This window comes from Mandrillus leucophaeus, unplaced genomic scaffold (genome assembly GCF_000951045.1).
Source record: "Mandrillus leucophaeus isolate KB7577 unplaced genomic scaffold, Mleu.le_1.0 Scaffold32, whole genome shotgun sequence".
Classification (NCBI taxonomy): domain Eukaryota; kingdom Metazoa; phylum Chordata; class Mammalia; order Primates; family Cercopithecidae; genus Mandrillus; species Mandrillus leucophaeus.
In genome coordinates this window covers 83686-107513 of record NW_012103365.1, presented here as the reverse complement: position 1 = coordinate 107513, position 23828 = coordinate 83686, and the positions used below count along the sequence as shown (strand labels likewise).

Sequence of the window (23828 nt, the reverse complement as noted above, 5' to 3'; positions counted from 1 at the left end):
ATACCTCTCAGATCTAATTTTCAATTCTCTTAGAGTTGTTTTTAAATTATTCCACACTTGAGTACTTACTTTCCTGTATCGCTTGTAGATACCAAAGTAAATGTATTGATTGAGGAATGTTCTTAGTCTCCATGAAGTAGTCTCCCAAAAGAAAATCAACACAAGGAAAATAAAGCCTGCAGTACTCATGTCAATCAAATACTTTCCAATCATAGGCTCTTCCAAAGAATAAATATTCTTCTCAGTATCTGAAATTGGCAAAAAAGAAAATGCAAGACGGCTAATCTTAGTGCACAACATTGATACTATGAATGAACAAGAACTCGGAAAACAACAAAGAAAAAATATAGTATAAAATCAAATATTAGACTAAATTGAGACAAGGTATTTAGTGTGAGAAGTACTTATCCTGCTACAAAAATGCCATTTGAACAATAAATTTTGGAGATCGCCTTCATTAACATAATGCATGGTAATTAAGTAAGCATATGTATATTAATATATTTATTTATATGTCTAATAATCATTGCTTACTATGAACACTATATCCCAAATCCTTTCAGAAATGTGAAATCTTAAGTTGCTAATTAGAAGAAAGCTTTAAAGTACAAATACTCTTGGAAAAGAAGACACACTCGCCTTTAAACAATGTAAAACTGACCATTAGCTGACACTTGTAAAACTTTCTTGGAAAGTTCATGAATAAAAGGCACAGAATTCATGTTATAAGAAAATGATAGCCTGGCACAGTGGCTCACGCCTGTAATACTAACACTTTGGGAGGCCAAGGCACGCGGATCACCTGAGGTCAGGGCTTTGAGACCAGCCTGGACAACATGGTGAAACCTCGTCCCTACTAAAAATACAAAAATTAGCCAGGTGTGGTGGCTGGCACCTGTAATCCCAGCTACTTGGGAGGCTGAGGCAGGAGAATCACTTGAACCTGGGAGGCAGAGGTTGCAGTGAGCCGAGATCGGGCCATTGCACTCCAGACTGGATGACAGAGCAAGACTCCATCTCAAAAAAAAAAAAAAAAAAATCCTGTTATAAGAAAATTATAAACTTTCCTCTCCTTGTTTTAAAAAAGGATATTTTAGAATAGTTTTAGATTTACAGAAAAATTGTAAAGAGAGTAGAGCGCTCCATATATCTGGTACCCAGTATCTCTAATAACATATACTAGTAAGATACATGTTACAATTAATGAATATTAATACATTATTATAACTAATGTACCTAATTTATTCAGATGTCCTAGTTTTTAAAATATAATGTCCTTTTTCTGTTCCATGCTCCAATCCAGATACCACATTACATTTAATAGCCATGTCTTTTAGGTTCCTCTTGGCTGTGATAGTTTCTTGGATTTTTCTTATTTTTAATGGCATTGACATTTTTGAGGAGTACTGGGGGTCAGGTATTTTGTAGAATACGATCTGGGAGACCCTCAATTGGGATCTATATAAGGTTTTTTTCATGATTAGAATGAGGTTATGGGTTTTTGGAAGGAATACCGCAAAGGTAAAATTCAATCTTTATCATATTTAAAAGGAGAGCTCCATACACTCAAAGTGAATTATTTACTGCTGACGTTGCTCTTGGTCACTTGATTGAGGTGGTGTTTTTCAGTTTTCTCTGCTATAAAGTTTTTCCTTTCTTCCCCCTTTATATACTAGAAATTATATATTTCAATTCGAATAGATATATTTGAACATCATTTAAATAGATGTCAAACTAAATATCAGAATTACTTTAATAAATCAAAATAGACTTACAGATATTATTTGTTATATTTTGGGTTATAATCCAGTACTACCTTATTTTGTTGCTCAAACTGTTCTAGTTTTGGCCACTGAACTCTCCCTTTTTCGGAATCACATTTTATAAGTCTTGGTCATTGATGTATAGAAATGCAATTGAATTTTATGTTTGTATTTATTCTGAGTTCAGCAACCACATTAATTATTATAGAATCTAATAGTTCATTAGGGGATTATTTCAGATTTCTGGGTAGACCATTATATCTACTATTATTTCATCTTTTACATTCTCATACTTTAGAATTATGTTTTAAAAATACTTGACTCATATAAAAGACTATATGGTATAATATTTATGCATATACATATGTATATTATTTTTTGAGACTGAGTCTCACTCTATCACCCAGGCTGGAGTGCAGTAGCACGATCTTGGCTCACTGCAACCTCCGCCTTCCAGGTTCAAGCGATTCTCCTGTCTCAGCCTCTTGAATAGCTGGGTGCATGCCACCACACCCGGCTAATTTTTGTATTTTTAGTAGAGACAGAGTTTCACCACATTGGCCAGGGTGGTCTCGAACACCTGACCTCAAGTAATCTGCCCACCTCGGCCTCCTAAAATGCTAGGATTACAGGCGTGAGCCACCGCACCTGGCCTTATTTATAAATTTTAAGAATAATATCATAATGGCATCTATAAGCCAAGCCTCAAAATGAAAAGTTTACAAATATTGTAAACAGAATACTTATGTGATCCTTCACTTTTCTATTCTCCACAGGTAGCGGCTATGATGAATTGTGTTCTGATTTCCTGTGTTAATTACATACAAGTTGATCTTCACATGTATGCACTACCAATATTTTAATTTCTAAATTTGAGCTTTATAAAAACAGTATCATACTCTCATATAGTTGTCTGAAGCCCATTTTCTCCTTATTTCTAAAATTCTCAAACATAAAGTGAAATCGAAATAATAGTAATAAAATAAACACTGTTCCCTCTGCATAGTATCAACATTGCTAACATTTTGACACATTTTCTGCCCCCACCATAGGTGTATTCGTAAGTATGTTGCCTTTGTGATTTTTAAAGGTTATTTTGTCATGTGCACTGTTTTTATTCCTTTTTGTCCACCTTTCATACTTTGTATAAATGTATCCTACCTCTTTCTGGTGTGAACTGTGAATTCTCATGGACCATCAAAAACAGTAATTCTATGAAATGGTGATAATGGTTTGAGAAGATGACATGGTTGCTTGGTTTATGACAGCTATTTCTGTTGGTAGAGTGAAATATAGTTTCTTTACATGTAAATGTCTTTTTACTGGGGAGGGTGTGATGGGGTGGTGGTGGTAGTGTGGATACAGTTTTCTGATTTCCTGATAGCCTTTTGGTTCTTCAGGACCCTTAACTTATGCTGTATGTTTCCTTCTTTCTACATCTCAAGTCTCCAAGGGACAATTCTATCTTCCAAATTGTCCTGACTTTTCCCAGACATTTTGTCTTCCCAAGAATGACAATCTTCCAAAAGTAATGAGACATCAAATCACAGATGTTAGAAGCTTAGAGCACCTAAGTAGAAAAAATGCCAATCCCTCCAACCACACTGAGATACATTCTAGTCACAAAAAGAATGCAGAGTGACAATAAACAATCTAAGGGCTCATCTTGCAATGTTAGAGAATTAATCTCCCAAATTTAGAATGTAGAAGAAGAAAATAATGTAGAAAATAAATTTTAAAAAATGCAATAAAAAATCAACAAAGTTGAAAACTTATTTTTTGAAGACTAACAAGATTGATAAACTTCTTTTAAGACTGTTTAAAAAAACACAAGTGGCCAAAATTAGACAGAAATGAAAATGGAGACATCATTATTAATCCTACAGATGTTAAAAAGACCATAAGGTATTGTGAATAAATGTATTCCAATAAACTGGAAAATTTAGATGGAGTGAAATGGTCCTGTAAAAACTCAACTAACAACTCCTCACCCAGATTGTTAATAAGATACCCAAATAATTCTCACTTAGAAATGTGAACAATTAAAAACCTCCTCAAAGGACAATCTCCATGCATAATTAACTTCACATATGAATTACACCCTATTTAAGAGGAAATAACACCAAACATTTAAGAAGATATGTTGGTAGATACACAAAGTCTTTGAGCAAATAAAAAATAGGAAGCACTTCTTACTTTGTTTATTTTTTATTTTATAAAGTTTATTTATTTATTTTTTTGAGATGGAGTCTCGCTCTGTTGCCCAGGCTGGAGTGTAGTGGGATGATCTTGGCTCACTGTAACCTCTGCCTCCCACGTTCAAGCGATAGTTGTGCCTCAGCTTCCCAAGTAGCTGGGATTACAGGCGTGCAACACCACGCCCAGCTAATTTTTGTATTTTTAGTAGAGACAGGATTTCACCATGTTGGCCAGGCTGGACTCAAACTCCTGACCTCAGGTGATCCACCTGCCTTGGTCTCCCAAAGTGTTGGAATTACAGGCATGAGCCACCATGCCCATCCTGTTTAATTTTTATACCAAATGTTGGTAAGTATTTCACTAAAAATTCCCAATAATTTTAGGTTAATCTTTTTAATAGACATAGACACAAGAATCCTTAATTAATATTAGTGAACTTAATCCACAATATATAACATTTAATATATCACAATAATGCTTGCTTTACCTAATTTATTACTTGATTTGTTATCATGTACCATTGCAAATTCAGCTTGTATAATTCACCATGTAGTTCAATGGAATAAATATGTAATTCAAGAGAACAAAGAAGAAAAGTTCAACAGAAGCAGTAAAAAACATCTAAGATTGAACATGTATTCATAATTAAATAAACTAAACACAGAATAGAAAGAAACTTCTCGATTCTGATAAAGGGTTTCTATAGAAAACATCATTCTTGATAGTAAAATATTATAATGTTATCTTTTAAATTGAAATGAAACTGAAGGTCTATGATGACCAATTTGATTAAATTTGAACTATGTGTCTTTGACAAAGCAGGGAATCAAGAACAAAAAATAAGTGTACATGGATTGGAAAATAAATACGTTATTAGCAGCTGCTTTGAATACATCCATTAAAATAAAAAATATACACCTAAATTATTAAAATAATTTTACAAGTTCAATAATATACAGAAAATGAACTTTTTCAACTGTATTTCTCTATATCAGCAACAAACAAAAATGACATTTCAAAAAGTCATATCATTTATAATAGCATCAAAAGATACATAGGAATAAAATGAGCAACATAGTTGCAACACTTTTAAACTAATAACCACTAAACAGTATTAAATAAAAATGGTGAAGACAGAACAAATCCTTCCTTATGGGAATGCATTATGCAGTGGAAGAAAAAAACTTTGAATCTCAGTCTGGACCATAAGAGCTGTACGACACACAGTCATTTTCCTCAAATGAGTATAAAAACAGGTAACTTGAGATTGTTGTGAAGACTTACAATAACGCAGGTAAAGTTAGTACATGGTTGATTATTAGTACTTCTTATTGTATATCTGATGACCACTTTAAACTTACCCTGGATTTGCTTTTGAGGCTTTATTATATTTATTTGTTTTGGTTTGGTTTTTTGAGATGGAGTCTGGCTGTTGCCCAGGATGGAGTGCAGTGGCACGATCTTGGCTCACTGCAACCTCTGCCTCCTGGGTTCAAGAGATTCTCCTGCCTCAGCCTCTTGAGTAGCTGAGATTACAGGTGTGCACCATCATGCCCGGCTAATATTTGTATTTGTAGTAGAGACGGGGTTTCTCTATGTTGGCCAGGCTGCTCTCGAACTCCTGACCTCGGGTGATCCGCCCACCTTGACCTCCCAAAGTGCTGGGATTACAGGCATGAACCACCGCACCCAGACTGAGGCTTTATTATATTTAAGGAGGTTTTTTCCAGCCTTGTAAAAGGACTTATGTACCAAACATGTGTCCTGATGCTCTCCGATGAAGGAAGGGCAGATTCCCCACATTTTACAGCATGAACCTGAAGCTAATTTGCTAGACTTAGGGACCCTGAGGTACTTACTTGCTTTGCTACAATTTAGGTGGACAGGATGCTTCTTTAAGGTGGTGCACAATATCTTCACGTCGTAGATAGTTGTATACTGACTAACGCACTTTGCAAGGTTGTAATTGGGAAAGAGCAGCAATGAATTACGTACGACGGTTCTGGTGGTGTTTGAGATGTTGGTTAGCTTTTCTGAAAAGATAAGATTAGGTTATATTACAGGAAATCAACTATCCCCAGGACAACAAATCCTCCAGTGATGATCAAATCAAGCTCAGAAAATTGAAAACCAGACGATTATCTTTGAAGAACATTCCAGTGGCTGTCTGGAGTGGCCACTGCCATCAGTGACACAGTTTGTGCTGACGATTATAGAATTCTGAAGTATTTTTGGTGAAGTGGGTATCCATATAAGTCTTCCTGGCACTTGATAGGGTCAGGAAGTCACTAGTGGCTATTTTTCAACACTTCTAACATGAATTGATTAAGGGAGTAACGTACAGCCAGGAGATAGAGGCTAGAATTCAACAGTAGAGAATGGATAGGGCAAATTCTGAAACATTTAGCGTTCAAGAAAATTTCAAAGAAACAAGCTGATAAGTTAATTAATGTCTTTCCAAAGAATGAAGTGCATATAAGTAATTAGAGACTAAGTTCCTGGGGATATGAACACGTTTAATTTAGGAATTTCCAGTGTAGAATTTTGATAATGCATTCATACATTTGGGAAGAGGACAAAAGACAGGTCTAAACAAAAAGTTCTCATAAAACACTTTGAGCAGGGAGAGATGGCCAAGACGTGAACCCTCAAATGCTAAAATTATGGCAAGTCGATCTTAACTTGATATGAGTCCTAAGTAGATCTTAACTTGATATAGAGAAAAATAATTGACACAGAATGAATAATTCTGGATATTGGCTTTTTGTACAGATGCAAAAAATATCAAGGGCTAACCCTATAGACTAGCACTGTCCAATAGAACTTTACATCATTATGGAAATACTCTATAAATCCTCTCTAAAGAATTCTAGGGAGGACCATATTTAATACGTGCTTCTTTGGCTTGCCTCGGCACATCTGTTCTTATACTTCGGTAACACTTCCTCAGATTTTATAGCATGTTTGACTAATGGTAGTTTATTTTCAGTCTATACACACTTTAATAACTTTTCTATATTACAGAATGGAATTAAGACTGATGTATAATGTTTAACAGAAGTGGCAATAGCTGTCATCCTCATCTAGTTCCCCATTTTTAAAGGAAATGCTTTTGAAGAGCCAGTACTGCATACTATATTTGCTATAGGTTTCTGTATATGCATATGTCCATTATAAAGCTCAGCAACTTTTCTTCCTCTTAATCCTTGTTTACTAAATTTTTTTTTACTATGTAGCAATGATTTATTTGTATTTATTAAGATTTTTATGTTTCCTCATTAATCCCTTAAAATGGGAATTTTGTTGATAGATATTTTAATATAAAAGTAAACTTCCGAGATTCAATTTGCTAATATTTTGTTCAGAATTTTTTGAATCTATATTCATGGATGAGAATAGTTTGTGATGATTTTGCTAGGTTATGGCATGGGGCTTTTGCTCATCTCATAGGAGGAATTAAGAAGTAGCATCTTATGTTTTTATGTGCTAACTGGAAGAATATATAGAACTCAGTAGTAAAGACATCTAGGCCTTGTGCTTTCTTTGTAGAAATAATTTTAACTATTAATTTAATTACTTGAATACTTAAGTACAAATTAAATTTTCTAATTCTTCTAAATCATATTTAGTGAAGTGTATTTTTTAGAAATGTAACAATTTGTTTAAATTTTTCACATTTGTTGGCCTAAAGTTGTCATATCTTCTTAGATTTCAATGTTATAACAGCTATACAAATATACATACAAATGTATATTTATATAACAGCTATATAAATATATATATTTAAGTAATTCTCCCTGTCTCAGCCTCCCGAGTAGCTGGGATTACAGGCACCTGCCACCACGCCTGGCTAATTTTGTATTGTTTTGCCAAGTTGGCCAGGCTGGTCTTGAACTCTTGACATCAGGTGATCTACCTGCCTCGGCCTCCCAAATTGCTGGGATTATAGGCGTGAGCGACCACGCCCGGCTCCATTTTCTGTTTGGTTAAATTTTACTTTTATTTGTTCATTCTTTACACTTTCTTTGAATTTGTTAGGCTCTTATTTTTCTAACTATTTAAATCAGATAGTATGTTAGTTAAGTTTCAGGCTTTTTAATGTTAGCAGTTAAAGGTATAAAATTTCCTCCAATAACTCATTTGCTTCAGAGTATTTAAATTTCTCTTCAGTTCTAAATATTTTCTAATTTCTGTTATGATTCTCTCTTTGGCCCATTAACTATTAAAATGTGTTTTAAAATTCTCGATTTTGTGTTCTGTTTCTACTTACCATTTTGTTACTCATTTTTAATTGAATTGCCTAATGGTCAGTAAATACATCATTACATATTAATTTTCATGATGTATCATCTGGGTCAGTTTCTGAGACTTATGTGTTTGAAAACATGATTTGGGAATCTATATTCTGTGTATGTCCATTAACGCAAGTTTATTAACTGTACTGTTCAATATATAACATTCATTGATTTTCCCCACTGCTTTATCCATCAGTTACAAGAGAGGTATGTTCAAATCTCCTTCTGTAATGTTGTGTGTCTGTCTATTATTCCAACTGGTTATTTTGACTATATATATGTCTACATTATATTGGTATATAAGTGAAAATTTGGAATTCTTATAACTTCATGCTCAATTGAATCTGCTATCATGTTGTAAACCTCTTTGTCTCTAGTAATTTTTAATGTTAAAAATATTTTTTCTCTTAATAGATTTTATTTTTAAAAATGCAATAAAAAATCAACAAAGTTGAAAGCTTATTTTTTGAAAAGACTAACAAGATTGATAAACCTCTTGTAAGATTGGTTAAAAAAATACACGTGGCAAAAATTAGATATGAAAATGGTTATTTTCAGTCACTACTGTTTTATTTTTGTATTTTTTCTGTTATATCCTTTGCCATTCTTGCACTTTCTGTGTCTTTATTTTTTTAACTATGCCTCCTGTAAAATGCATGAAGCTAGAATTTGGGGTCAGGGAGAATCCAGAATGCAATCTTGTTTATTTAATGAGCATATTTTGTTGCTATTTAATTTTGCTAATGATATATTTGGGTTAATTACTATCATCATATTGCTTTGCCATGTATTCTTTTCTATTTCAATTTTTCTCCCTTCGCCCATCTTTTGGATGTGACTTAGTTTTCTTTTCTTCTGTATTGCTAGTATTTATGTGTTTCAGAAGTTATACTTTAAAAATATTCTTTCAGTAGTTACACAGGATATTTTAACCTGCCTATTTAAGTTTTATCTCCGGTTGCCTCAAAGATCTCTTCAGCCTTGGTGTTCTGAAATTTCACAATGATGTGTCTAGGTGAGAATTTAAAACAATTCAGTGAGCTTCTGAAACTGAAGATTTGTCTTTGAATAATTCTGGAAATTCTCAGCCAAACATGAACCCCTTGTCTTCTATTATTTCTTTCTGAACCCTTTTTGACTGTACATTGGAATGTCTATCTTCCATGACTTTTAACATTCTTTCATATTTTCCATTTTTTAAATCTCATGGGATACATTAAGTATATTTCTTTTGTTATCAGTTGTTGCAATTATTTCTGAAGAATTTTTAACAATTTTAGCTTTTATTTTAGATACAGGGGGTACCTGTACAGGTCTATTACCTGGGAATATTGTGTGATGCTGAGGTTTAGGGTATGGATCTCGTCACCCAGGCAGTGAGCACAGTACAGCATAGGCAGTTTTTCAACCCATGCCCCCTTCACTCCCTCCCCACTCTGGTAGTCTACAGTATCGATTGTTCTCATGTTTATGTCCATTTATGCTCAATGTTGAGCTCCCACTTATAAATGAGAACATGCAGTATTTGATTTTCTCTTCCTGTGTTAATTTGCTTAGAGTTATGGCCTCCAACTGCATCCATGTTGCTGCAAAGGACATGATTTCATTCTTTTTTTTATGGCTGTGTAGTATTCCATGGTGTATATGTACATTTTCTTTATAACCGGTCTACCACTGATGGGCACCTAGTTGATTCCATGTCTTTGCTATTGTGAATAGTACTGCAACGAACATACGAGTGCATATGTCTTTTTGGTAGAATCATTTCTTTTCCTTTGGGTACATACCTAGTAATGGACTTGCTGAATTGAATAGTAGTTCTATTTTAAGTTCTTTGATAAATCTCCACATTGCTTTCTGTAATGACTGCATTAATTTATATTCCCACTAACAGTATTCCCTTTTTTCTATGAAATCACTAGCTGCTGCTTTTGATCATTTGATAATAGTCATTATGACTAGTTTGAGATGGTGTCACATTGTGGTCTTGATTTGCATTTCTCTGATGATTAGTGATGCTGAGTGTTTTTTAAAATATGTTTGTTAGCTGCTTCTAATGTCTTCTTTTGAAGAAGTTTCTGTTCATGTTCTTTGCCCTTTTTAAATGGGGCTATTATTATTATTTTCTTCTTAATTTACTTAAGTTCCTTATAGATTCTGGATATTAGGCCTTTGTCAGATGCACAGTTTGTGAATATCTTCTCCCACTTTGTAGGTTGTCTGTTGATATTTTCTTTTACTGTGCATAAGCTCTTTAGTTTAATTAGATCCTACTTGTCAATTTTTGTTTTTGTTGCAATTGCTTTTGGGGACTTAACTGAAAATTCTTTGCCAAGGCCAATGTCAAGAAGAGATTTTCCTAGTTTGTCTTCTAGGATTTTCGTAGTTTGAGGTCTTACATTTAAACCTTTGATCTATTTAATATTTGTACCTGGTGAAGTGTAGGGGTCTAGTTTCAATTTTCTGCATATGGCTAGCTAGTTATCCCAGCATCATTTATTAAATAAGGAAGAGTTTCCCCATTGCTTGTTTTTGTTGGTCTTGCCAAAGATCAGATGATTTGAAGTGTGTGGCTTTATTTTTGTTATTCTGTTCCATTGGTCTATATGACTGTTTTTGTACCAATACCATGCTGTTTTGATTGCTATAGCTTTATAATAGAGTTTGAAGTCAGGTAGTGTGATGCCTCCCCATCTTTGTTCTTTTTGTTTAGGATTGCTTTGGCTAATCAGGCTATTTTTTGGTTCCATATGAGTTTTAGAATAGTTTTTCTAATTCTGAGAAGAATGTCATTGGTGGTTTGATAGAAATAGTGTTGAATCTGTAGATTTTTTTTGGGCAGTATGGCCATTTTTATGATACTGATCCTTCCAACCCATGAGCATGAAATGTTTTTCCATTTATCACTAATTCTCATGCCAACTGTCTACAATATCTATTGATTCTTAATTTAAATTATAATTCTTTCTCATTTCTCAAGATTCTATTTAGATCTTTTCAAATCTAAAAGGATCCCAATACTTGTGTATATGTGTGTATTATATTATTTTCTCATATTTCTGAGACTCTGTTTAGATATTTTAAACATACATGTTTTACATTCTATTCTAAAAAATTATAAATCTGAAATATATGCAGGTTTGATTCTATAGTTTGTGATTTCTGCTAGTACTTGCTCATAAGGCCTTGCTTCTTTTTATTTTCTTTCTTCAGTCTTTTAAATTGATCTCTAGTAGCCTCAGTTGGATTCAATTTGGTTAGACACCTTTGACCTTCCTATACTTGGATATTTATATTTTTCTCCAGGTTTGAAAAGTGTTCTGCTCTTATTTCTTTAAATACACTTTCTACTCCTTTGTCTTTCTTTTCACTTTTTTTTAAACACATGACTTAAATATTTGCCCTTTAACACTTTCCATAAATTCTATAAGTTCTCTTCATTCCCTTTTCTGCTTTTTCCTCCTCTGACTATATATTCTCAAAAACCTATCTTTAAGTTCACAGACTTTCTTTTGCTTGACCAATTATACTGTTGATGCTATTAAAGTCCAGGATTTCTTTTTTAAAATTATTTCCATATCTCTATTAAATTCCTAGCTCTGGTTATTGTTTTTCTCATTTCTTTGGACAGTTTCTCTGTATTTTGTATTTTTGGGGGGGTTTGCTGAGCTTCCTTAAAACCATTATTGTGAATTCTTTGTCAGGCAGTTCATATATCACCTTCTTTAGGGTCAGTCATTGGCATTTTATTTTGTCTATTTGGTGATGTCATGCTTGCTGGATTATTCATGATCCTTGTTGTTGCAGGTCTGCACATTTGAAGAAGCACTTATTCTAGTCTTCCCTGACTGGCTTCATCTAGGAACACGCTTCAGCAGTAATTCTGTACAGAGATTCTGGGCAGGCCACCTAGGGTAGTCCCTAAGCCTGAGATTGCTGAAGCCACTGAAAAACTAGAAGGCACTCTAAGCCCGGACCACCATGGTCAACACAGTGCCAGGCTGGAATATCATGGCTGCTAAGGCTGATGTAGCTCTGGGGCATGACTGAAGGTGGTGGACATTGAGGACTGCCTGCCACTGAGAACTATCCAGAGCCCAGGATAGTTGGTTGGTTGGTGTTGATGCAGACTGGAGATCGAATCCACCTTGCAGGGACTATGGGTTCTTACCTAGTGCTGATGCAGGTTTGCCCAATTTGCAGGTACTGACTTAGATTTAGGGACAGGGGAGGTCTGCCCGTTGCTGGGTTTTACTGTAGCAGACATGCTATTAAGGTTTAAGACAAAGTCATCCTTTTATTTCTCCGTCTTTCCCTCAAGCTAATGTTATCTTTCTCCACCTGTGCTTTCTGAGCTTCAGAGAGGGGTGACATGGATAATAAAAAACTGTCCTTCCTACCATCCTCAATATTTTTTTCTTATTATTGTGCTATAATAAGGTACTGTGATCTCTCATCTGATTTCTATAGTTCTTCTGAAGGTATTTTTTGTGTGCATGTGTGCGAATAGTTATTCAAATTGATGGTTCTGTAGGGGAACAATCACTGGAAAATCTTGTTGCATCATCTTTTTCCTACCCCAGCTTTATAAGCTAGCATTAAAAGTGGCTTTTATTTGAAGTTATTGACTGCATCTGTTGACCTTAGTCATTTATTTATTTATTTATTTATTTATTTATTTATTTATTTTTTGAGATGGAGTCTCACTCTGTTGCTCAGGCTGGAATGCAGTGGTATGATCTCGGCTGACTGCAAACTTCACCTCCCGTGTTCAAGCGATTCCCCTGCCTCAGCCTCCTGAGTAGCTGGGACTACAGGTGTGTGCCACCATGCCAGGCTGATTATTATTATTAAGTTTTTTGTATTTTTAGTAGAGACAGGGTTTCACCATATTGGCCAGGATGGTCTCAATCACCTGACCTCATAATCCACCAGCTTCAACCTCCCAAAGTGCTGGGATTACAGGCATGAGGCACCACGCCCAGCCAAATCTCTTATACGTTGTGAGGAACACAGTGTTCAGGAAAAAAATCACAGAAGTAAAAGTTGGTTTTCTGAAAAGATTAAGAAAACTGACAAATCTCTAGCTAGACTAAGAAAAAAGAGAGAAAATCGAAATAAATAAAATTATAAATGAAAAAGGAAACATATTTGATACCACATTAATACAAAGGATCAGGAGACACTATAATAAACAATTATACCTTAAAAATTTGATAACATAGAAAAATGTATGTATTCTTTGACACATGCAACCTACAAAGACGGAATTATGAAAAAGCACACTATCTAAACAGACCAATAATGAGCCAGTAGATTGAATAAGTAGTAAAAAGTCTCCTACCAAAGAAAAGCCTAGGACCTAGTGGCTTTAGTGCTAAATTCTACCAAAGATTTAAGGATGAATACCAATTGTTCTCAAACTCTTTCAAAAAATTTAAGAGGTAAGAATACTTTCAAACTCATAAGGCCAATATTACCCTAATATTAAAACCAGACAAGGACCCAACAACACATAAAAAACTATAAGCCAATATCCCTGATGAACATAAATGCAAAAATCCTCAACAACATAATAGAAAACCAGATTTAGCAGCACATTAAAAGGATCATTGACCATGATCAAGTGGGACTCATTCCAGGGATGCACAGATGGTTCAGCATATGCAAATCAATAAATGTGATACATCACATTAACAGAATGAAAGACAAAAACCATATGATTATTTCAATAGACACAAAAAAAGCATTTGGAAAATTCAACACTCTTTAATGATAAAAATCTCTCAACAACTTAGGTATAGAGGGAATATACCTCAGCACAATAAAGGCCATATATGACAAACCCAGGGCTAAAATCATACTCAATGGGGAAAACAAACTGAAAGCTTTTCCTCTAAGCTTTAAAATAAGACAAAGATGTCCACACTCACCATTTACATTCAGCATTGCACTAGAAGTCCTAGCCAGAGCAATTAGACAAGAAAAAGAAAAAGGCATGTGTTCTTAGATATAGATGTGTTCTTAGATATAGAAAGCCATAAATACTCTAGACAGAAACTGTGAAACTTCCAGAAGAAAACAGGGGAAAAGCTCCATGGCATTAGTCTAAGCAATGATTTTTTTAGACATGACAGACAACGAAAGCAGAAATAGATAGATGGGATTATATTAAGCTAAAAAGCTTCTGCTAAATAAATGAAATGATAATGAAGAGATAAACTGCAGAATAGGAGAAAATGCTTGCAAAGCATACATCTGATAAGGGGTTAATGTCCATAAAAGACCAGGATGTCAAACAACTCAGTTGCATGAAAAGCAACTTAATTACAAATGGGCAAAAATCCTGAACAGACATTTCTCAAAAGAAGGCATAGAAATGGCCAACAGGTATATGAAAAAATGCTCAGCATTACTCATCATCAGGGAAATGCAAATCAAAACCACAATGCGATATGACCTCACTCTTTTTAGAATGGCTATTATCAAATGGTAAGTGTTGACCAGGATGTGGGAAAAAAAACCCTTGCACAGTTGGTGGGAATGTAAATTAGTAAAGGCATTAGGGAAAACAGTATGGAGGTTGCTAAAATAATTAAAAATAGAACTATCATACCATCCAGCAATCTCATGATGGATATACAGCTAAAGGAAACAAAATCAGTATGTCAAAGTGATAGCTGCACGCCCATGTTTATTGCAGTGCTATTCACAGTGGAATCAACCTGTGTTCATCAATGGATGAATGCATAAAGAAAATGTGGTATATATACACAACAGAACACCATTCATCCATAATGAGAAGGAAATCCTGTTCCGTGGTGACAACATAAGTGAACCGGGAGGACATTATGTTAAGTGAATAAGCCAGGCACAGAAAGACAATACTGCACAATCTCACTCATATGTGGAATCCCAAAGAAGCAGATCTCATAGAAGTAGAGAGTAGAATGGCGATTACCAGAGGAGGAGTTGTTGAGCAAAAGATACACAAATTCAGTTTAATAATAGCAATGAGTTCAAGAGCTCTATTGCACAGCATGGGGACTATAGCTAATTGGGTAAGTGCTCTCACAACAAAAATGATACATATTTGAGGTCATGCATATGCTAATTAGCTAGATTTATCTATTCTACAATATATATAGATAATATTTCAAAACATTTTGTACATTATTAATACATCCAACTTTGTCAATTAGAAAATTTGAAAAAATAAATACAATCCTCAATGTATAAGCTAAAATATAAATACAAACAATTTGCAATTATACCCATGTACTTATAAAGCCAAAAACAAATAAACCCTCTGGTAAATTGTAGTCTGTCTTACTATTTTGCATAACTTTGAAAACTCATTTTGTTTTATGTTTAAAAAACAAATGCTTGCTTACTTCCAAGGACACTGGCTTTCACTTTATTGCTGGTCTATGCCAATTCCATATTTTCTTCTCAGTTCATTATTTTTGTCAAAGTATTATTCACAGTGTTTGTTATGTAGCTGAGAAGGGGAAGTTTCTTGGCTTTCTATTTGCCAAATCTACTTTCTTCTTTTCTTATCCTCACCCTAGATGACTCTTCGCAACATATTCTTCTTAAAACATGACTTTTTGAGTTTCTAAAACAGTAATCTCATCTTATTTTTTATTCTGCCACAACTACTCCTATCCAGTCTCTTAATCAAAAGTTCATTCTAGGTCAGGGTTCACAAACTCCAATGTTTTCAGGTGAGTCTTCCTCACATCACGCAGTATTTCCCTTTGGAGGTGTATGCAAAAATATATAGATATTTGCTTTCCATAATTTGGGGATTCTTTTGTGAGACTGAGCACCCAGGCATAGCTCCTGCAAGTATTTTAGTCTTCCATGCAGAGGCTCAAGTCTTCCTCACATGAAAGATTTATCCTTGAAGGAGTATATAAGCCAATCTTGAATTAATTCAGGGGATTTCCTTTTGACAGTTAAAGGTTAAGGGAATGAGGCAGGAAGCCTGTGCTTGTGGAGCTCTGCAACTGACACGGCTCAGACGTCTGGAGGAACAGCAGGGTTCTTGGTCTTGCGCCAATAGGAGTGGTTTTAAGGAATGAAAAGTTTAATAGGCAAGAAAAAAGGAAAGAAGAAGAAAACAGCTCTCCTGTACAGAGACAGAGGGAGGGGGGATTCCAACAAAGAGAAAACTCCATGTGTGGTGGAAAAGTGGGTGTTTATATGAGGAGGCTGGAGGAGGTGGTGTCTGATTTGCATAAGGCTCAGGGTATTGGTTTTGTGTCCGGAATTGGTGGGTTCTTGGTCTTCAAAAATGAAGCTGCGGACCCTCACCGTGACTGTTACCGTTCTTAAAGATGTGGTGTCTGGAGTTTGTTCCTTCTGACACTGTTCGGACGCGTTCAGAGTTTATTCCTTCTGGTGGGTTCATGGTCTTGCTGGCTTCAGGAGTGAAGGCTGCAGACCTTTGCGGTGAGTGTTACAGCTCAAAAAGGCAGTGCGGACCCAGAGTGAGCAGCAGCAAGACTTATTGCAAAGAACGAAAAAACAAAGCTTCCACAGTGTGACACCAGCCCCAAGCAGGTTGCCACTGCTGGCTCCCGCAGCCTGCTTTTATTCCCTTATCTGACCCCACCCACATCCTGCTGATTGGTCCATTTTACAGAGAGTTGATTGGTCCATTTTGACAGAGTGTTAATTAGTGTTTTTACAATCCCTGAGCTAGACACAGAGTGCTGATTGGTGCATTTACAATCCTTTAACTAGACACAAAAGTTCTCCAAGTCCCTACTAGATTAGCTAGACACAGAGCACTGACTGGTGTGTTTACAAACCTTAAGCTAGACACAGAGTGCTAATTGGTGCATTTACAATCCTTTAGCTAGACATAAAAGTTCTCCAAGTTCCCACCCGACTCAGGAGCCCAGCTGGCTTTGCCTAGTGGATCCCACACAGGGGCCCCAGGCGGAGCTGCCCACCAGTCCCACGTCACGTGCCCGTACTCCTCGGCCCTTGGGCAGTAGATGGGACTGGGTACCATGGAGCAGGGGGTGGTGCCCGTTGGGGAGGCTCAGGCCTTGCGGGAGCCCATGGCGGCCCAGGGCAGGCTGGGGGTGGTTCGGGCTTGGCGGGCTGCAGGTCTGGAGCCCTGCCCCAAGGGGAAGTGGCTGAGGCCGGGGGAGAATTCCAGCACGGCACGGGAGGGCAGGCACTGCTGTGGGACCCAGCGCATCCTCTGCAGATGCTGGCCCAGGTGCTAAGCCCCTTACTGCCTGGAGCCAGCAGCACTGGCCAACCGCTCAGAGTGTGGGGCCCTCTGAGCCCACACTCACCTGGAACTCACACTGGCCTGCTAGTGCCTTGCGCAGCCCCGGTTCCCGCCCAGGCCTCTCCCTCCATACCTCCCCACAAGCATAGGGAGCCGGCTCCAGCCTTGGCCAGCCCGGAGAGGGGCTCCCACAGTGCAGCAGTGGGCTGAAGGGCTCCTCAAGTGCAGCCAGAGTGGGCGCCGAGGCCGGGGAGGTGCTGAGTGAGCGAGGGCTGCCAGCATGCTGTCACCTCTCAGTTTGACCAGGCATGTCTTTCATGTAGCCTGAGAAAAAACTGTCCCTCCCACCCCAGCCTTTTAATATGCAAATGCAGATCCCCAAGATGTTCTACACACTGGGGAATATGTGGGGGTGGCCATGTTGCCAGGCACATGTGGGGGCAAGAGCAACAAGAAGACGGCAGGAATCACCATGTTTGGGTAGACCCAGTTTCTAATGGCCAGCATTTGCATATCAAAGCTTCCCAGCCGGGCTCTAAAAACCAGGGCTTTCCTGCTAGAGAAGAAACGTTTCTGGAACTGCTTTAAAGGAAACAAAAACTTCCCAAGGACCCCTTTTCCTTTCTATCTGCCTAAAATAATTTCTTAATAACACAGCAGCAGGGAGACATCAAGTGCTTGAGACAGTTCAAATTTATACTTACAAAGGGATTCAACAGAAGAGTGACAATAGTCTCTCTTTTAAAATCTCTCTTCATAATGAGGACTAAGAGCTAATTTTTTATCTTGCCCAAATTCCTACCTAAGGGTTCTAGGGAATCATGCATTACAAACCATAAATTCTCATCAGATGGGTTTTAATTTGGCCTGTATATTGTGACTTACTTTTCAATCTGACTTTGGCATAACATTATGAGACAAGGAAAAACTATTTAACCCCAAAATATATTTCCTTGCCATACTTTGAAATTGCCCTGCAAAATCTCTTGTGGGAAAAGTCCACATTCTTTAGAATGTTTTCTTTCCTTTCTTTCCAGATCCAGGAGATAATCAACTAAGAGCCAAGAACCCTTTTAGGTCCAATAAGAAACACTTTACAACCTGCTCTCTCTCTGAAGTCTGCTATCTGAGAGATTCCTCTGCACAATAAAACTTGGTCTCCACAATCCTTTGTCTTAACCTGAACATTCCTTTCCATTGATCCCAGGTGTTCAGATAAATTCAACCAACTGTCAACCAGAAAATGTTTAAATATACCTATAGCCTGGAAGCCCCTGCTTTGAGTTGTCCTGCCTTTCTGAACCAAATCGATGTATTTCTTAAATGTATTTGACTGATGTCTCATGCCTCCCTAAAATATATAAAACCAAGCTGTACACCTACCACCTTGGGCACATGTTCTCAAGACCTCCTGAGGGCTGTGTCATGGGCCGTGGTCACTCGTATTTGGCTCAGAATAAATCTCTTCAAATATTTTACAGAGTTTGACTCTTTTTGTTGGCAATAATAATAGTCAATTTAGTAAATATATAATGAAATATATTGAGAGGAAGAAAATGAGGGGATACAAATTTCAGACTCACTGGAAGCAAGGAAAACTGGCTTAGTTATTTGTATGTTAGGTAAATAGAGTTTTTCTTCTTTCTGGAAAATCTTGTTAGTAGGTTAAACTTCTTGTGAACGGAACAGCTAGTTATCTCACAAAGAGCTCGAGGTTCTTCACTCTTTCCTCTCTCTGCACTTCACTTTAAAGAGTCAAATGGATAACACTAATATATTTGAGATATAACTTTCTCTAACTTTCTAAGACCTTCTTTTCTAAAAAGAAAGCTATCTCTTTGTTCTCTCTTTTGACAAATGATTCTCAGTGACAAATACTCCTAAAATTTCAAAACTCAGTTGCAAAACTGATTCCTTGATTCATGTGATGGAGATACAGGAGGTGGGGATAGAGAGGACCTGTAGTTCAGATTTGGTCTCACCATTTCAATATGAGGATTCTAGATCTTGACAGAGCAGGAGCATTGCCATCTTGGACAAGCACCACCATTTTAAAGTTCACCTTGATCAAAAACTGCCTAAATCCAAAGGGCATCAGCCTCGTGGCTAAGGTCAGCATGACCATAAACCACAAATGACATCTGCAATCAGAAATATTCCAACCATAAAATAAATCCCTCCCTGACCATCAGGCCTCTGAGCCCAAGCTAAGACATCATATCCCCAGTGACCTGCACGTATACATCCAGATGGCCTGAAGCAACTGAAGATCCACAAAAAAAGTGAAAATAGCCTTAACTGATGACATTCCACCATTGTGATTTATTTCTGCCCCAACCTAACTGATCAATGTACTTTGTAATCTCCCCCACCCTTTATCATCTCCCCCTACCCTTAAGAAGGTTCTTTGTAGTCCTCCCCACCCTTGAGAATGTACTTTGTGAGATCCGCCCTCTGCCCCCAAAACATTGCTCTTAGCTCCACCGCCTATCCCAAAACCTATAAGAACTAATGATAATCCCACCACCCTTTGCTGACTCCTTTTTCGTACTCAGCCCACCTGCACCCAGGTGAAATAAACAGCCACATTGCTCACACAAAGCCTGTTTGGTGATCTCTTCACAGGGATGCATGAGACATTTGGTGCCAAAGACCCAGGTTAGAGGGATTTCTTCGGGAGACCAGTCCCCTGTTCTCATCCTCACTCCGTGAAGAGATCCACCTACGACATTGGGTCCTCAGACCAACCAACCCAAGGAACATCTCATCGATTTTAAATCTGGTAAGCGGCCTCTTTTTACTCTCTTCTCCAACCTCTCTCACTATCCCTCAACCTCTTTCTCCTTTCAATCTTGGTGCCATCCTTCAATCTCTCCCTTCTCTTAATTTCAGTTCCTTTCGTTTTCTGGTAGAGACAAAGGAGACACATTTTATCCGTGGACCCAAAACTCTGGCACCAGTCATGGACTCGGGAAGGCAGCCTTTCCTTGGTGTTTAATCATTGTGGGGACGCCTCTCTGTTTATTCACCCACGTTCCAATGGTGTCTGATCTCCATGGGGATGCCTTTCTTGGTCATTCACCCACATTCCCTTGGTGGCAAGTCAATTGCAGGGACGCCTGCTTTGGCTGCTCACCCATGTTGCAGTCCAGGGCTGCTTCCCACCCCCTTCTCCGTGTCTCTACCCTTCTCTTTAAACTTGCCTCCTTCACTATGGGCAACCTTCCACCCTCCATTCCTCCTTCATCTCCCTTAGCCTGTGTTCTCAAGAACTTAAAACTTCTTCAACTCTCACCTGACCTAAAATCTAAGCGTCTTCTTTTCTTCTGCAACACCACTTGGCCCCAGTACAAACTCGACAGTAGTTCCAAGTGGCCAGAGAATGGCACTTTCGATGTGTCTATCCTACAAGATCGAGATAATTTTTGTCGAAAAATGGGCAAATGGTCTGAGGTGCCTGACATCCAGGCATTCTTTTACACGTTGATCCCTCCCTAGTCTCTGCTCCCAACGAGACTCGTCCCAAATCTTCTTTCCCTCCCGCCTGTCCCTTCACTCCCAACCCCAAGCGTCTCTGAGTCTTTTGAATCTTCCTTTTCTACAGACCCATCTGACCTCTCCCCTCCTCCCCAGGCTGCTCCTCGCCAGGCCGAGCTAGGTTCCAATTTTTCCTCAGCTTCTGCTCCCCCACCCTATAATCCTTCTATCACCTCCCCTCCTCACACCCAGTCTGGCTTACAGTTTTGTTCCGCGACTAGCCCTCCACCACTTGCCCAACAATTTCCTCTTAGAGAGGTGGTTGGAGCTGAAGGCATAGTCAAGGTTAATGCTCCTTTTTCTTTATTTGACCTCTCCCAAATCAGCATTTAGGCTCTTTTTTTAATCAAATATAAGAACTCAACTCAGTTCATGGCCTATTTGGCAGCAACCCTGAGATGCTTTACAGCCCTAGACCCTGAAAAGTCAGAAGGCTGTCTCATTCTCAACATCATTTTATTACCCAATCTGCTCCTGACATTAAATAAAGCTCCAAAAATTAAATTCCAGCCCTCAAACCCCACAACAGGACTTAATTAACCTCGCCTTCAAGGTGTACAATAATAGAGTAGGGGCAACCAAGTAGCAATGTATTTCTGAGTTGCAATTCCTTGCCTCCACTGTGAGACAGACCTCAGCCATATCTCCAGCACACAAGAACTGCAAATGCCTGAACCGCAGCTGCCAGGGGTTCCTCCAGAACCTCCTTCCCCAGGAGCTTGCTACAAGTGCCAGAAATCTGGCCACTGGGCCAAGGAATGCCCGCAGCCCCGGATTCCTCCTAAGCAGTGTCCCATCTGTGTGGGACCCCACTGGAAATTGGACTGTCCAACTCATCCGGCAGTCACTCCCAGAGCCCCTGGAACTCTGGCCCAAGGCTCTGACTGACTCCTTCCCAGATCTTCTCGGCTTAGTGGCTGAAGACTGTCACTGTCCCATCGCCTCGGAAGCCTCCTGGACCATCAAAGATGCTTTGGGTAACTCTTACAGTGAAGGGTAAGTCCGTCCCCTTCTTAATCAATATGGAGGCTACCCACTTCACATTACCTTCTTTTCAAAGACCTTTTTCCTTTGCCTCCATAACTGTTGTGGGTATTGATGGCCAGGCTTCTAAACCCCTTAAAACTCCCCAACTCTGGTGCCAACTTGCACAACATTCTTTTAAGCACTCCTTCTTAGTTATCCCCAACTGCCCAGCTCCCTTATTAGGCTGAGACATTTTAACTAAATTATCTGCTTCCCTGACTACTCCTGGGCTACAGCCACACCTCGTCGCTGCCTTTTTCCCCAGTTCAAAGCCTCCTTCACATCCTCCCCTTGTATCCCCCCACCCTAATCCACAAGTATAGGACTCCTCTACTCTCTCCTTGGCGACCGATCATGCACCCCTTACCATCTCATTAAAACCTAATCACCCTTACCCCAATCAACACCTGTCTCTTATACACATCTAGATGTGTATAAGAGACAGTCATTACACACAGGCAAAGTACAGGGCTGTGCGGTCAAAATTCTTACACAAGAGCCGGGACTGTGCCCTGTAGCCTTTCTGTCCAAACAACTTGACCTTACTGTCTTAGGCTGGCCCCCACTCCCATGACTGTATCTCCCTGATCCACCTGACATTCACTCCATTTCCCAGTATTTCCTTCTTTTGTGTTCCTCACCCTGATGACACTTGGTTTACTGATGGCAGTTCCACCAGGCCTAATCGCCACACACTAGCAAAGGCAGCCTATGCTATAGTATCTTCCACATCTACCATTGAGGCTACTGCTCTGCCCCACTCCACTACCTCTCAGCAAGCCAAACTCATTGCCTTAACTCGGGCCCTCACTCTTGCAAATGGACTACGCATCAATATTTATACTGACCCCATATCCTGCACCACCATGCTGTTTTATGTGCTGAAAGGTTTTCTCACTATGCAAGGGTCCTCCATCATTAATGCCTCTTTAATAAAAACTCTTCTCCAGGCTGCTTTACTTCCAAATGAAGCTGGAGTCATACACTGCAAGGGCCATCAAAAGGCATCAGATCCCATCACTCAGGGCAATGCTTATGCTGATAAGGTAGCTAAAAAAGCAGCTAGCGTTCCAACTTCTATCCTTCACGGCAGATTTTCTCCTTCTCACCTGGTCACTCCCACCTACTCCCCCACTGAAACTTCCACCTATCAATCTCTTCCCACACAAGGCAAATGGTTCTTGGACCAAGGCAAATATCTCATTCCAGCCTCACAGGCCCATTCTATTCTGTCGTCATTTCATAACCTCTTCCATGTAGGTTACAAGTCACTAGCCCACCTCTTAGAACCTCTCATTTCCTTTCCATCGTGGAAATCTATCCTCAAGGAAATCACTTCTCAGTGTTCCATCTGCTATTCTACTACTCCTCAGGGATTGTTCAGGCCCCCTCCCTTCCCTACATATCAAGCTCGGGGATCTGCCCCCACCTAGGACTGGCAAATTGACTTTACTCACATGCCTCAAGTCAGGAAACTAAAATACCTCTTGGTCTGGGTAGACACTTTCACTGGATGGATAGAGGCCTTTCCCACAGGGTCTGAGAAGGCCACCATGGTCATTTCTTCCCTTCTGTCAGACATAATTCCTCGGTTTGGCCTTCCCACCTCTATACAGTCTGATAATGGACCAGCCTTTATTAGTCAAATCACCCAAGCAGTTTCTCAGGCTCTTGGTATTTAGTGGCTCCTGGTTTTACCTCAAACTGCCACCCTTAAGTATCTCTTTAAGTGGATAGAAGATCTTCAGTGACAAA

At 38.5% G+C, this 23828-nt stretch overlaps 1 protein-coding gene across 1 annotated transcript in view; it reads right to left on the bottom strand.

Moving 5' to 3' along the window:
• Positions 1–23828, bottom strand: part of LOC105545157 (ATP-binding cassette sub-family A member 3-like) — a 140726-nt gene that overhangs the window by 39962 nt on the left and 76936 nt on the right. Inside the window, exons 15-16 of the mRNA XM_011987955.1 lie at positions 5822–5995; positions 70–248 (exon numbers count right to left, since the gene is read on the bottom strand). Coding sequence (XP_011843345.1) covers positions 70–248; positions 5822–5995 — 353 coding nt within the window. The remainder of the gene's footprint in view (positions 1–69; positions 249–5821; positions 5996–23828) is intronic.